Below are 14,348 nucleotides of genomic sequence, written 5' to 3'. Positions count from 1 at the left end.
CCAGAGAGTGTGGCCCGGGCAGTGGCCTGGCCAAGTGCTGACCCACAGTGCTGAGGGCACATACTAAGCATTGCTTGTGGGTGGATGTGTCCACCAAGAAGGGTTTATATTAGCATCTATAGTGACATGCTCCCTATTAGTACTATGAAATCCCTCCTCTAGAGCGTGCTGAGAGAGCAGCAAGCACTAAAGCTTCTGCATTAGAGAAGGATTGCGGGATAAGAAGGCAGCTTTGGGTTGCTTGCCTGGGGTTTTTCTGGTGCCGGTGTAGGGGCATTGTAACCAGAGAGCATCACTGTCATATGTGAGTCTGTCCTGGTGAAAGTGTCCCACAGTGGCAGCCTGGTGCCTGTGCTGTGAAAAGTATGGGCTTGAGATGCACACAAGCACTGTGTGGTTGAGTTGTGTGCAAAGGGGACTGTTTGTCTGTTGCTTCAGACACTCAGGAAAAGCACTGTGGGTGCCCCCACACCTGTGTTTTGGAAACCTTGCCATGAAGGTTTTTGCTGGTGATGCAGTTGTGGACAGGGCATCCTTGCTCCTCTACGGCTCCCTGGGACCTTGCAGCAGAGAAGAGGTCCCCACTTTGTCCAGTCACTGTCCTGAACAGCAACCAAGTTGCCTGGATGAAGCTGAATTTTTATTGTATAGTGATTAAGACAATGGCATAGAGACATTTGGAGAACCCACTGGGGAAGATTCCGAGGCTTGGCAGAGTCCAAGACTGTCATTTTGATCGTGCACCACACCCATTGTGTGGTATTTTCCCTGTAGCTAGATATACTGGGATATACTGGCAGGTGTGAGCTTCTGCTTACCTTAACAAGCCGCTGCCACATAGATAGCCATATTAATGCGGCTCTAAACTTGTGTTAGATTATCCTCTCTTTCCCTTTGAACTCAGCATATCATTAACCACAGCTGTATGGCTTCTGCCTCAGAAACAGACCTTGGCCGGCCTGCTTGGGGCAGAGATGGGGATCAGTTTGCAGCGCAGCACCTAGAGATGCACCTTGGGACCAAACCATTCAAATTCAAGTTGGTGTCTGGTTTCAGAGCTGTCACCCGCGATACTTTTCAAAGTAGGTGTTTGGATCTGGCCACCCTGCAGTTTGATTTAAAACACTTTTATACTGCAGGCCAGTTGTTTTTTGTTTGTTTGTTTTGTTTTGTTTTTAAAGTAGTGGGACAAATGCAGCTGTTGATGGTTGGCTTTTTAATTGTGCTTGGGGTTTTTTTTTGCCCCAAGAGCTCAGTTCCTCCTTGGACTGTGATATAAGGTGGGCAATTATCTGTCATTATGTGATCCCTGAGGTCCCTTTGGACAGATGGTTCTCTGTTACCTCGAAACAATGGGAGCCACTGGGTGCTTGGCGCTTGGAAAATGGGACCATCCCATTTTTGCTCCTGCTTTGTTTACATCAGTTGGAAAGGCACAAGGAAGAGAGGAGGGTAGCAAGGTTTTTCTGCAGCAGTGCACTCGCAGTAGGAAATGTGCATTGCTTGGTATGTATCCCTCACTGCAACATGACTTATAGCTACCTGAGTTGTTAAAGGAAGAGGGTAGTGCTGGCAGAAAGTTTAATTGCTCATTAATTAGTCGGTAATATAGCTAATTAGTTTTGTCAAGGCTGTAGAACATAAGGGGTGTGGCTGATTATCTTCCCATTGTTTCACCTTTACAAGTGCAAATTACCTGAAAACGTAAAACCATCACGTGTAGTGTCTTTTTTAAGTAAAACCATCGTGGGTGGTGTGTGCCGTGGATGTATGTCAGACATCTGAATCTCTGTTTTCTTAGGCCTGTGGCCTGGCCTGAGGCCTGAGACTGTTCACGTGCCATTGGGACCTTTTCTGAAGTGTAGCAGACATTTCTGGCATTCCTTCCTCTTCAGTGCAGACTCCCAAAGTAGGGCCGCCCAAAAACTCCTATGTAAAAGGACCAGCTTTGGATAACTGCAGTGTGAGAGCAGAAGCGGGTTAAACTGAAGTATTTTCCCTGCAGGGGAGAACGTTGTTGCTCTGTTAGGAGCGGGCCAGGGAGAGAGATCAGACTTTTTGCTTTGTGTGTGTGGTAGATAAACCCAGGCTCTCTCTCCTTTTACTTTGCAGGTAGTGGCCGCGGAAGCAGCAGTTTGCCTCCTCATACCACCATCAATGAATTTCCAGAGTACGGCACTGTAGAGTCGAGCAGACAAGCGCCGTCGGCTCCCTCGACGTGCCGGGCCGAGCCTGTGACACGCAGTCCGGACAGACGGGGCAGTCCCCGCCGTGCCAGGCCCGTTCCTCAGCGCACGGCTCCTGATGATGATAGTCTGAGGCCTGATGCAGGGGCAGTGCAGCTTCACACTCCAGAAGAAGGTTTGCAACCCACGGGTAATCTGCCAGAGATCATGAAAATCTCTCGACAGCTAGAAGCAACAAAGGTGCAAGAAAGAGCAAATAGTTCTCTCGATTCAGAGACGCAAATGGAAAAAAAGAGTGTTACTGGCAGCCAGAATGTGGAGGCAGCCAGAGAGCCAGTTCCAGCAGGCCAAGAAAAACTCTCAGACATGCTTCTTCCATCTGAACGAACAGCTGAGGAAAAAAAGTATTTGATCATAGAGAAAGATCTGGCTTCAGTACGGGCTGGAGAAAAGCAGTCTGAATCCTCACAAGCCATAAGTAATAAAGCAGAGGAGGTCCACGCAGCTCAGGAACCAAGCTGTCACAAGCCATCTGTGACAAACCTGGAAGCAGTCAGCAGAGTGGAGAGGGGGACACGTTTTGAGGAGTTTTCAGAGTACAGTCAAGGCAAAATGCAAACAGGTACCGAGAGAAGGCTTGCTAAAGAGGCAGCTGTGGGTAAACATGTAGAATTTCAAGGTGTGGAGATCTTATGGCTGCAAAAAGCTGAGGAGCAGAGAAGAAAGAAGCACTCACTGCTGGACTCTGTATCTGTGGAGAGGAAGGCATTCCCCAAAACATCCAGCCACCCTGTGTCACCAGTGATCTCCCCAGCCTTGCTTTCCTTGCCAGACAGTGCATGGAGTGAGGTCTGTGAAGATGCACGGCTGGAACCTGCTGCTTCTGGAGCCACTCCTCTACCACTGCTCGAAGAAAGCAGGAAGGATGAAGTTTCTGTGAAGGACAGGAAGAACTGTGGTGAGGAGGAGATGGCTATGCTTGCAAGAGGCCAGAGCAGGTGAGCTGGTGCTAAGAGGGGAGCAGGGGTCAGGCAGGGATTCACTTGTCTAGGCATGTGGCTTGTGTCCACCTGTTTAGGAGATAATAAGAAGGAGCAAATATTTGTCTGCTGCCTGTGGTGTGGTGTTTACAGTACTGGTTTACATAGTTGGTGGTTGGCCTGTGCCTGAAGTTGGTACTGAAGCCACTTCACACCATCTAACTGAAGTTTGCAGTCCATTTCAGGTTTTGAAACGTAAAGATCAGAAGTCTTTCTGTTTGCACAGTGATGTCTGTGTGATAAAGCATCTCTAGCAGGTGTAATTGGGATCTGGACATGCCATGTAATTAAATACAGTTGGCATGCAAACCTGGCCATACGCACCTGAACAGATTTTCTGGTTTCATTCAGAGTTTGGGCAAAACCAGTATGACAACCTCTGAATGGTTGGATAATAAAGACATTTTATCCAGGGCCACGTAGATCATAGGAGGATAAATGTTAGAGTATGTGCTTTCTATAGCTAGCTAGCTATCTGTCTATCTGTCTATCCGTCTGTCTATCTATCTATCTATCTATCTAATCTTATTTATCTGTGTTTATATATTTTCAGCAGTACATATTGCAAGAATGGCGTGCTGCTTTGCATCTTGATTTGCTTGCTTTTCTTTCCTGATGCACATCTCTGACAAAACAAAGGGTTCCACTGGTGTGCTCTGAGCAAACCACGTCCACTTTGACCTGGAGAGATGTGTGCTACTGACACATCTCTACAAGGGAGGCTTTTCTGCCTCTGCACCTCTGTATCTGTGGAGTTTTGCTTTGGCTAATGCATGGGATTACTTGGGCTGGCTACCCTGACCTCTGGCATGTTGAGGAGCCCCACAGTATTTGGTGCATCAGAGAAGAAAACTCTTCTGGGGGATGGTATATCTTTCCTTGCATCTCCAAGCAGGCTGAGTCTTCTCCCTTCAAATCTGGTTTCCCAGGCTCCGTATTTTTAATTGCATGTGCTTTCCTTTGCATTTTGGAGTGATTTCCTTCAGCTTTTTGCTGAAGACCCCAGTCCTAGGACGGCAGAGATAGCAAATTATCCTTCAGGGGTAGAGGCTCCATCGGAATACACATCTCCAACATGTGCAGCCTCTGGCTTGGCTCTGGTGCTAGGATAGATTTACACATTGTATGTGCTTTTCTCTTTTGTGTGTAAGCAGCTGATCTGTTAGACAATATTAGGATGTCTCCTAGCCCTCTTCTTTTACCCAGAAAATTGTTTCTTTCTATGTCCCTGGAGAGGGAGATGATGGCAGTCATAAAGAGGAGTGCAAGGAGAAACCAGCATTTTACCTGCAGTGCCCTCTCTTGCATAAAGCTGCATTGATCTTTCCGCTCAGAAAGGCGGAAGGTCAGAAGGGTTGCCCAAAGTCTAAACCTTGCCCTCAAACTGAAATGAGCTGTTTCTGGTTAATTTTCAGGATGGTGGAGGAGCGGGAAGCTGCCACAGAAGGATACGAAGATTTCCTTGGGCAGAGGCACTCTGACGTCTCCACTGATCTATACAGCTCACAGTTTGAAAACATCCTAGACAATGCATCTTTGTACTACAGTGCGGAATCTCTGGAGACATTGTACTCGGAGCCCGATAGCTATTTCAGCTTTGAGATGCCACTCACTCCCATGATCCAGCAGCGCATGAAGGAGGGTGGACAGTTCTTAGATAGGACATCAGCTGTGGGGCAGACAGATGTCCCTGACAGGGAGGTGAAGAGATGTGGTGAAGGCATTGCCAATGGCTTAAGGGATGTAAGCGAAACACTCTTCAAAGGAGATGTCACAGAAGTCCCTCATCTGGAAAGGTAAAAGTACTGGGTGAGCTTTCTGTGTGCCTGCTGATTTTCCCCCACCCTCTCTTTACTTCAGTGTGCTGTCACAGAGTGTAGTTTTGCCTCTTTTAGCACTTCTAATTTTCTACAGAGAATAATTTCCAGGGGGACTGCAGGAGAGAAATGAGCCATCCAAACCTGCCATTCATAAGAAGAGTGACAAATTTACATTATGAAGGTTTATTAGGCAATGCTGATGTGTTGATAAAAGTCTGTCTGGTATTATCTCATCTCTGGGACCTGTCTCTGGAGGAGTTAGTTATTAGTTATAAACGAACCTCAGCTACAGTTCCTATCTGAGTTTATTGGCAGCAACATTAGGAGTGGTAACACTTCGTGTACACAAATGAGTTGTCCAAATGCAGTTTGTGATCTGGATGTTAAAGATGTGTCTTTGGGCACAGTGTTTCTCTCTTGAAGCCAGTGGGAGTTTAGAACATTACTTCTGCTGGGATGAGATTTTGCTCCACATTCACTGGTTAGCTCTTCTTTTGTTTGTGCACTTACTGAAAGGAGCAAGCATTGCAAAAATGTTAATAATTTCTATTCAGGTAAAAGGAGAGGTGAGAAAGCCTATTTAAAGAAAGTCATGTGAAAAACAAAAACTAGGCTGAGTGGTAAGAAAATACTGTACAATTGTACAAAATCACTCTGTGCAAACTTCTCATATAGTGTGCTGTCAAAGAGAGTGGAGACACTGAAAGGCAGACACAGACAAAGTGGGAGGTTGAATTAAAAGCAGAATGGTGGGGGTGCAACACACCTGCAAAGTGGTGAAGGACCTTGTGAGTGACAAAGATACCTCTGGTCTTCATCCTCCAGGGACAGGATGATCTAAGAATCCTACGACTATTCCCTTAGATTCGACTAGTCTAGTTAGAGCTTTTCTGGGAGTAAAGGTGGGAGATCTTTTATCTGTTCTATTTCTTTTGTGCTAAAATGAAAGAAGTCCTTTGAGCAGAAGTAGTTTTGCTGGCTTTATGGATTAAGGTACAGTTTGTTCTTAAAACAGCAGGCAGAAGGGCATTAGAGTTTAAAGTGTTTTTCCCTCAATCATGCATTAAAACGGGTGTTTAAATCTTGTGCATGCATGGTGCCTGCCAATAGGCAATAAGTGATTGCTAATCTACAATAACCTGTATGGAGCCAGAAACTGAAGTCAGTCCTGAGACTTGCAGCTCCTTACTTACAGCAAAACCAAAGGTTAACAAAACTGGACAGAGGAGAACAAGCAGCACATTCAGATCCTGATTCTGTTACCCTGTATTTGCAGCATCTAGTATTTAAAAGATACTGTCCAGTAAGGCCTACATTGGCTCATCAGGACAAAAATTATGACAAAGATCAGATGAGTCACATCAGGTGCCTGCCTAGTGTGGATTTCACTTGGAATTAATTTTAGTTTAGATTTGCAGTCATACTGATAAACTAGCAGTAGATATTTAAATACTTTTCCCCTCACTTAATTAAAAAAAGAAAAGAGTGTCCCTGGTTTGTTTAGGGATAAGTCTCAAGGGCTCACCTAAGGTAGGTGCCAGGAGAGAGTGTCGCCACGGCAAGATAACTAGCCACGAGTACGCCCAACAGAGTAATCCTCTCAACAATAATCTCACAGCTAACACCACCCTTCCTCCTCCGGTATTTCAGTATCATGTTGTATTGCACCAGGCGTGTATCTTGTGTGGTGACTGACAGGCGACTGACAGGTCGTGAGTACTACTTTGTTGGAGCCAGTGGGGAATCACGGTGTTAAGAGCTCGTGGGTGAGAAGCAGTGTGTACGTGCTGGGGGCGGCAGGAGCTTTATCGCAGGCGGGTCAAGGCGGTGTGTCATGGTGATGCTCAGGTGAACCAGAAACAGCCTCCTAAGCCCTGGCGTCTCAGGGAGTTTGAACGCGCGGTTGTGTTGCCTGAAGCAATCCGAGATTTAGGTTTACCCATGTCTGCCTGTGCGATGCGTGTATGGCACCTCTGTGGCTGCTGCTGAAGCTCTCGTTTCCTACCGTGCCGTGAGCCTGCGGTTGTGCTTGGGGCTGGAATTCCTCACGCGTAGTGCCTGCCTGGCGCTGCAGAGCGGGGGGGGGGGGGGCACCCTCCGCAGTGGTCCAGCCCTCCCGAAGGAGGAGGGTAGGGGAGGGAAGCCCTCCGCCCCGCCGTGCCCGGCCCGGCGTGGTGCCGCCGGGGCGCTCCGTGCGCTTTGCCCGTCGGGGTTCTCCGCTCCCGCCGCCCCCCGCCTGGAGGAGAGCGGCGGGAGAAGCCCCTCCCAGAGGGGTGGGGGTTGCTGTGGGGGCTCGGCATGTGGATACTGGCAAGTGAAAAGGGAAGCGGGGGGATGTCGGGTGCGGGGGATTTGGGAGTAGAGCAGGGTAGTGTGGCAGTGCCAGACAGCAAGGAGCATGAGACCCCTCGCCTTTTCCGGAAACGGTACTGCCAATCCGAGTGAGCAAAAATCGAAACCAAAATGTCAAGCAGTGCCTTGTGCCGTGATATAAAAAGTGACTGGGGAGGGAGCATACTTCCAAGTACCAGCACTAGTTAACGGGGAGCAGTGTGAAACACGAGCAGTTCCTCCTGGCCCAGAGCAGAAGGGGATGGCCGACTTGAAAGCAAAGAGCTGGTGGTTTTTCACCTTGAAATTGAAAGCTATGTGCCAGTTGGGAAAAGGGGGAGCCCCGTGCCCTCCTGTTAGCACGTAGCTGAGCACCACAGCCTCTTCTGCACCTGTCCAGAGGGATCCAGAGCATATGCTCTTGATGCACAAGGACAAAGAATGGCCTGGCCTCGTAATGAATAAGCGGGAGGGTAACATCCTTCTCCACTCTTAGGAAATTGCTGGCTTTGGGAGGGGTCAACTCTGGTATGTGAGGGCCGGTCACATGCCTTCAGAACTGAAAAAAAAAAAAGAGGAAAAAAATTATTAGAGGCTTGCAGGCTGCAAGATCCTGTGAGCTCCTAGGTGTCTGAAGATTTCATTCCTGCTATCCTCCCTGTCAGCTGCTGGCCGTGGTTAAACACAGTAAGTCCTGGCAAGAGCTGTATGATGGACCTGCCTGCTTTGACAGCCACCTGCTTCCTTAGGGTAGGGGGATGTCAGCTGCCCCTGGGTCTTCCTGCAGAGCAGGCAGGCTTACTTTTGCAAGTAGTCCTTTCCTGGCGTAGCTTAGGTGCTCTTTGTGCCTGGCCAGTGGAGGAGGGATGGTTGGGGCAGAAGGGCGTGCAACTTGCCTTCTTTTGGGACTCTTAGTGTCTTTGGGGTGGAGTTTATTCTCTTTCAGTTCTCTGAGATAAGCTCAGTTGGTTAGAGCATGGTGATAATAATGCCGAAGTTGCGGGTTTGATCTCTGTGTGGGGCGTTCACTTAACAGTTGGAGTCGATGATCCTTTTGTGTCCTTTCCAACTCAGAATATTCTGTAATTCTGTAGTGATTAACCCTCTGAGGGGAAAAAGAAATTCTGCAGCTGAAGTAGCCGTGAATTTCCACAGGAGGGGGTCAGAGAACAGGGGGAGGAGGGGTAGTGTGTGAGATTTCAGGGCTGAGCGACAGCCTTGCTGTGTGTCAGGGCACCATGGGATACTCATGAAATAGGCTGAGCCGCAGGCTGCCAGTGTACTGATGAAGCTTTGTATTCTCAATAAGGACGTTGCAGTTGGACCGTGTTTGGTGCCCTTGTCTCTCTGTTATCCTTGCAGAGGCATGCAGTCGTCACTGCCACACCCATGCTCCAGGTGCTGTACTCCTCCCTTTCCATGACAGTGGGCTGTGTTAAGGCGAGCGAGGCTCAGCCTTCCTATCTGGGAGTTTAGTCTTACTTTTGAGGCAGTAAGGGAAACTGTTGGAAGCTGCTACCAAGACACTGAGCCTGAGTTTGTGTTGCCTGGACTAGATGTAATGATTTGCAAATTATTTGATTGAAATTGGTGATCCAAGTCAGAGTTGGGTGAAGGGGATGTGTTTCCAAAGCAGTAGGATATACCTGAGGGGAAAAGGAGCTATCTTTTATGTGTATACCACAGACAAAGCATCTGTGTGACTAAATGTGAACTGTGAAATTATCACTATGATGATCTTTATACTTCCAGACTTTAAGGACTGGAATTCTTTTAGTGTTTTCTTATACTGCACACTTTACAACAGGTTTCCATTCCCTCTCCCCTTGTAGGTTAGAGTTGGAATAAATTTTTAAAAACCCACAAAGCAACAACAAAAACTTATGGCATTTTTTTTCCGGCCATAAGTGCCTTTTCCTGTTGTCTTGGGAAGTATTGTCTCTGTTGGCAGGACATTGCCCAAGATTTTTGTAAATTCAGAGAGAAAATAAAAAATCTGTATTGCAACTCCTAATCCTCAAAAAATGCTAAATATTTGCCACCTGCCATCATCTTCAAAGAACTGCTGGTGCTCAGCAAATTCTGCAAGTCCTGGTTTTTTTTTGTAGAGATGCAAACACAAATTTAGTTGCCTATGTATTCAGGAGGGGAAGAAAACAAACTCCCTAAAGCAATCTGGCAATTCTCAAAATAAATTCACAAGAATGTAGCCTGAAATTCCCATGGGTACCAGGTTACTTTTAATTGTTGGGGCCTCTTGTGGTAGTTCCCATAGTGGATATTTTTCTTCTGTGTATTGGTCATTGCCAGCAGTTTCTTACTTGGCACTCTGCTTATTTCTTCTTTAAGACAATAAACTTTGTTGACAAATAAATTCAGTTTTTATTCCTCTCTCTGGGTTGATTCTCTAAGTCTCTTCCCAGTTTATGAATACCACATGCCAGTTATAATTTTGGTTTTCAGTTTGTACACTGGTATTTTTTGTCCAAAGTAGCTTGTATTTGATTTTTCAATGTAGTTACAAGACTCAGTACTTAGGAATCTAACATGTAACCTTTATACATTCATTTTATTAGTCTGTTTGACAGAGGTGTGGTAGAATTTTTTTTCACTTTGAAGATTCACTTTGAGACCCAGGTGAATTTTTTCATTAAGTGTGAAATCTGCTGAGATGCCTGTTTTTCTGAGTGGATGGTTTTTTCACCTTCAGACATGCCTCAGCTCATGGCAGACTCTGGGACTTAGGAGACATAGGTCAGTGAGAACATGGTACTTCACATTTGCTGCCAACCATATGCCCAGCAGAAGGTTTTTCAGAGGGATGGTGTTGGTTATTGTCCTAGAAAAGCAAATGCATCAAATGCATCTGCAGCTGGTGAGCAAGCAAACAAGCATTGGAGCTCATTTGCTGGGCTCTGCATTAGCCACATGGGCTAATGCCTCTGTCAGTTGTTGAACCGCTGCTAACCACAATATGCTGCCACAGGTGTATGTTGAATGGAGGTAAAGATGAAGTGGCACAATTCACAGGGTAAATTTCTGGCATCACTGGCATTTTGACAGCTGAGGATTTGCCTTTTTATTTCACAGCCTAGTAACTTCTAAAATGTTGTGCTACACTGTTCACCTTGGTATTCTCTCCAGGAAGGTATCATCACTTTATCAAGGCTCTGGAGATACACTTTACAGAGTCTGCCTTTGCTCTGGCCAATGAGGTCCTAGTGAGAGTTTGTAAAGCTGCTTCTAGTTCCTAAATAAACTGTTGTTTTATGAAAAAAAAAAGGGCTGCTGACTTTTCGCCTCTTCAGTTCCCAGCCTCCTCTGAAAATAAAACAAACACAACAAAAATCCAAGAGCTGACAGAGACAGAAGAGAAAAAGAAAAAAAAAAAAGTGGAGCAGCTGATCAGTTTGCTGCACAAAGCGCCTCAGTATAGAGCTGTCAGCAGCTCAGCCTTTAAGCTGGCATCTGTTGGCCCATCTCCATTAAAGTCTAAGCCATTTAGGTCAGGAAGGCTTGATTCACCAAAACTGAGGCATCTCTGCCAGCTCTGAGCTGGTCTCAAAGTGCAGCCTTGCTGTCTCATCTGTTAGCCACAACTGGCTGCTAGTCAAGCCCCTCTCCACATTATTGCTGGTTAAGTCTCTTCTTCCTGTGTGTGTGTGCTGGGGTAGGGAGAAACGGAGCCTGGCAGCTGTCAGGATGGCATAGAGAGGCATGCATGTCTTTGGATGTTGCTGGAGCAGCGGTGGAGAAGAACTGGGCTCACAGAGATTGCAGACTCCCTGCTAACACAGCTGGGTGAGCTGTGGGTTGGTTAGTGGTTGCTTTTTCTTTGTTGTTTTTTTTTCTTTATTCAGTAGTCTTTTTGAGGACAGGTAGTTCATTTTGCTGCATGGTTTCAGTGTATAGCTCCTGTGTGATACTAGTGGCAGTGCTCAAGTGCTTCATCTGCACATTTGCATGGAAGCCTGAACTGAAAGGTGTAAAGACATATATTTTTATGCATCTGTTTTACTCCCTGCCAGGGAGGACCAGCTGGACCAGCTGCCTGGTTAATATTCTTTTCCTGAGCCAGTCTCCCAACAGTTAAACCAAGCCCAAGCACGGGGGTGGGAGAGAAGGTCCTCTGATGTCTTCCCAGTTTCGGTCCTATCCTTGAGGACCCAGCAGGAGCCTTATAGGGAAGGAGGGTCATGTAGGTGCTGAACACAGGGATGGTGGCTCTTGATACCTGGAGCAGGTGGGCTCTGAGGGGAGAGCCTGAGGGTTCCTGAAACATGTGGGGGCTGAGTGTTTTCTGAGCAAGGTCATAGGTATGCAGTGCATTTGTTGGGTCTGTTTTTTATTTTTGTTGGGGCAGGTGGATCAGATTCTGAGTATAGGACAATCCTGATGCTTTCAAAAGACCAGTCTGTGTGTCTATGTATGTCAGAAATATGCATTGCAGGGAGGAGCCTTTGGATACCCCCTGTGGTGAGGACCAGTTTTTCACTTTCTAGGCATGGTGACATTAATGTGGTGAGTGTCCCTTTGCAAGCACTGACCCTTGCCATAGTGATGTATGAAGCCTGAGGTCAAAATGGAATCAAACCTGAAGTATTTTTAGCAAGACATTTGTACTTCAGGTAGCAGTGGGCCAGCATGTCTGTGTAATAAAGTACGCGCTGTCTCTCTCAGGATTGCAGGGACTGTGGTGGGACTTCTTGTTCTAATGTTGTGATCTTGGAATGACAATTGCATTTGCTGTATACAAGCCTACAGGAGTGGTGTTTTCTGAATGCTTTAGCTCACTTTTTTACAATCAGTAGGAAGTATTTTAATGAAAGAAAAAAACCAAATTATTAAAGGAAAGAGGAGGTTATTTTTGAACAGCAGTATGCATTTCTGCCCATGAAATTGACTTTGCATATGTATTTTATTGATAACCAATAGGGGATTACAGGGATTGTTACTTAGCTCCTCTCCCTGTGATGTGACAAGGTTGAGGTACTTTCTAATAGATGCTTGGTGGTTACTCTGGCTTATGGATACCATCCTCGCTTTGTATGTCCTGGCTGATGCTGTGCTTGTGAGACACCCACTGAATTGAGTTGCAGCAAAGTGCAGCTGTGTCAGTCCTCAAAGAGAGATCTACTTCAAAGCATGTCTTTGAAGAGAATCCATACGTAGGACTTCAAAGCTGATTAAACCATTTGGAGTAAAATAGCACACTGAGTCATCTGCTAGGAAAGGGCATTATTTTTATTTTTTTATTATTTTTCTCCTTCCTATGTCCTATCTTGGATGAGCCCTGGAGCTTAAGGTAACTGGCAAGGTAAATCATTGCTTGAAGTGCTTTTGTGCCCCCTCTCTCTTGGCCCTGAAGAAGCTAGTTAGGAGCTGCAGCAAAACTGCAGCCCAGCCCTTCCCAGCCCGTTTGTGTGGTCAGGTCATTTGTAGCAGGAACTGAGTCATCACATCCCACTGCTACTGGAATTTCTTCACTTTCTTCAGTGGGGCTGCTCCTTTCAGAGCTGGGCTGTTCAAGTACGGCTTTTCAGGTCTTTTTAAACAAAATGCAGACTGTGCCACTGGTTATGTCTGGTCTGCTCTGAAATGTGAGAGGATATCATTCACTGAACAGCCACATTTCTCCAAAGGGTTGCAGACCAGGGATTTGTTTCTGCAGGGCAGGACATAGAGGATGGAGCAGAGGAGTGGGGGCAGGCACAGTGGGGGCACCTGACTGTTTCTGATTTGTCCCTGCCATGCTTCTGAGAGGCTGTTGAACTAGTATTAGAGCATGATTTTCATGGACAGAGTTGATGGTTATGGATGGGATACTGTCCTCTTTCAGAACTGGGAGGAGAAGGCTTGGAGTGAAAGCATTTAAAACAGGGTCCTGCATGCGTGTTTATCAGCTTCAGTGTGGCTCCCCAGTGGACACTGTACCCCTGCTGAAAACAGCATTGGTTCTGGCCCTAGCTTCAGCATGCCAGAATGTCTCTCCACCCTTCCTTACTTTTAATCATTGCTGCGTTTTGCTCTGATGAGTTTTGCTGGCAAATGCCTGACACAGCTTGCCTTGGAGTAAAGCTGATGTTAAATGCATGCACATTTATTTGAGAGAAAAAGTTGTTTTTCCTCCTGTTCCCTCCTGCTCTATTTCCAAAAAGTCTGTGAAGGCTCCAGCCCTGTCTTAATCCAAGCGGCCTTGGAATTGGCGCAACTAGTGCACTCCCTCCAGACGTGTATGCCAGATGAATTAATGTTCCTTGGGGAAGAAACATATGCATCCAGGGGAGTCCATGTGCCACAGAGCATATGCTGTGCATCAGTCTGGTAAAAGTGAAAGGCAGTGGCAAGTTGGGATCACTGGAGTGGCTGTGATAAGGACAGCACTTAGGCTGAGTTGTCACACCCTGCCACTCAGTGTCAACTCTGAACGTCACTTCTTTGTTAGCAGCTGGGCCAATTGCTCAGAGCATTTACTCCATAAAGGAAAATGCTAATAGGCGTTTTTTCCTTGGGATGAAGGAGAGAGTTTTTTCTCCATGTATTTGCTACAAAATGAAGAGCATAGCAAAGTTTAAGGCATCATAAACTCACACTCAGACTGAGGTTTTCTCTGGAAGCTTAGTTGGCTGGGAGGGTGGACCACTGAGATACAAGGTGCCTGTATCATTATCATTATATTACTGGCCTTGCTGTGTTTTTTCTGGAAATTGCATCCATTGTTCAGTCAACTGTGTAGAGTTCCAGTTTTGGTGGGACCTGGAATGGCAGATGGGGGAAGTAAGTGAATCTAGAATGTTCACAAACAGATCTAGTGTGCTGAGTGCTGAACATGGCAAGATTGAGATAGTTTGGCATTGGGAGCTAAATCCCTGTAGAACTGGTGTATAATGGAATAAGTGAAGAAAACAGTATAAAATGCCTGGCAGTTATGGTGTATTACAGGAATGCTGGAAAGCCTGGCAGAGCTTAGA

At 46.4% G+C, this 14,348-nt stretch overlaps 1 protein-coding gene across 1 annotated transcript in view; it reads left to right on the top strand.

Moving 5' to 3' along the window:
* Positions 1–14,348, top strand: part of PSD3 (pleckstrin and Sec7 domain containing 3) — a gene marked incomplete at both ends in the record, with an annotated part of 105,495 nt that overhangs the window by 23,056 nt on the left and 68,091 nt on the right. Inside the window, 2 exons of the mRNA XM_084224757.1 lie at positions 2,113–3,184; positions 4,642–5,022. Coding sequence (XP_084080883.1) covers positions 2,113–3,184; positions 4,642–5,022 — 1,453 coding nt within the window. The remainder of the gene's footprint in view (positions 1–2,112; positions 3,185–4,641; positions 5,023–14,348) is intronic.

Source organism: Fringilla coelebs (assembly GCF_963513975.1).
Source record: "Fringilla coelebs genome assembly, chromosome: Z".
Taxonomy (NCBI): Eukaryota; Metazoa; Chordata; class Aves; order Passeriformes; family Fringillidae; genus Fringilla; species Fringilla coelebs.
This window is presented reverse-complemented; position numbering and strand designations above follow the sequence as displayed.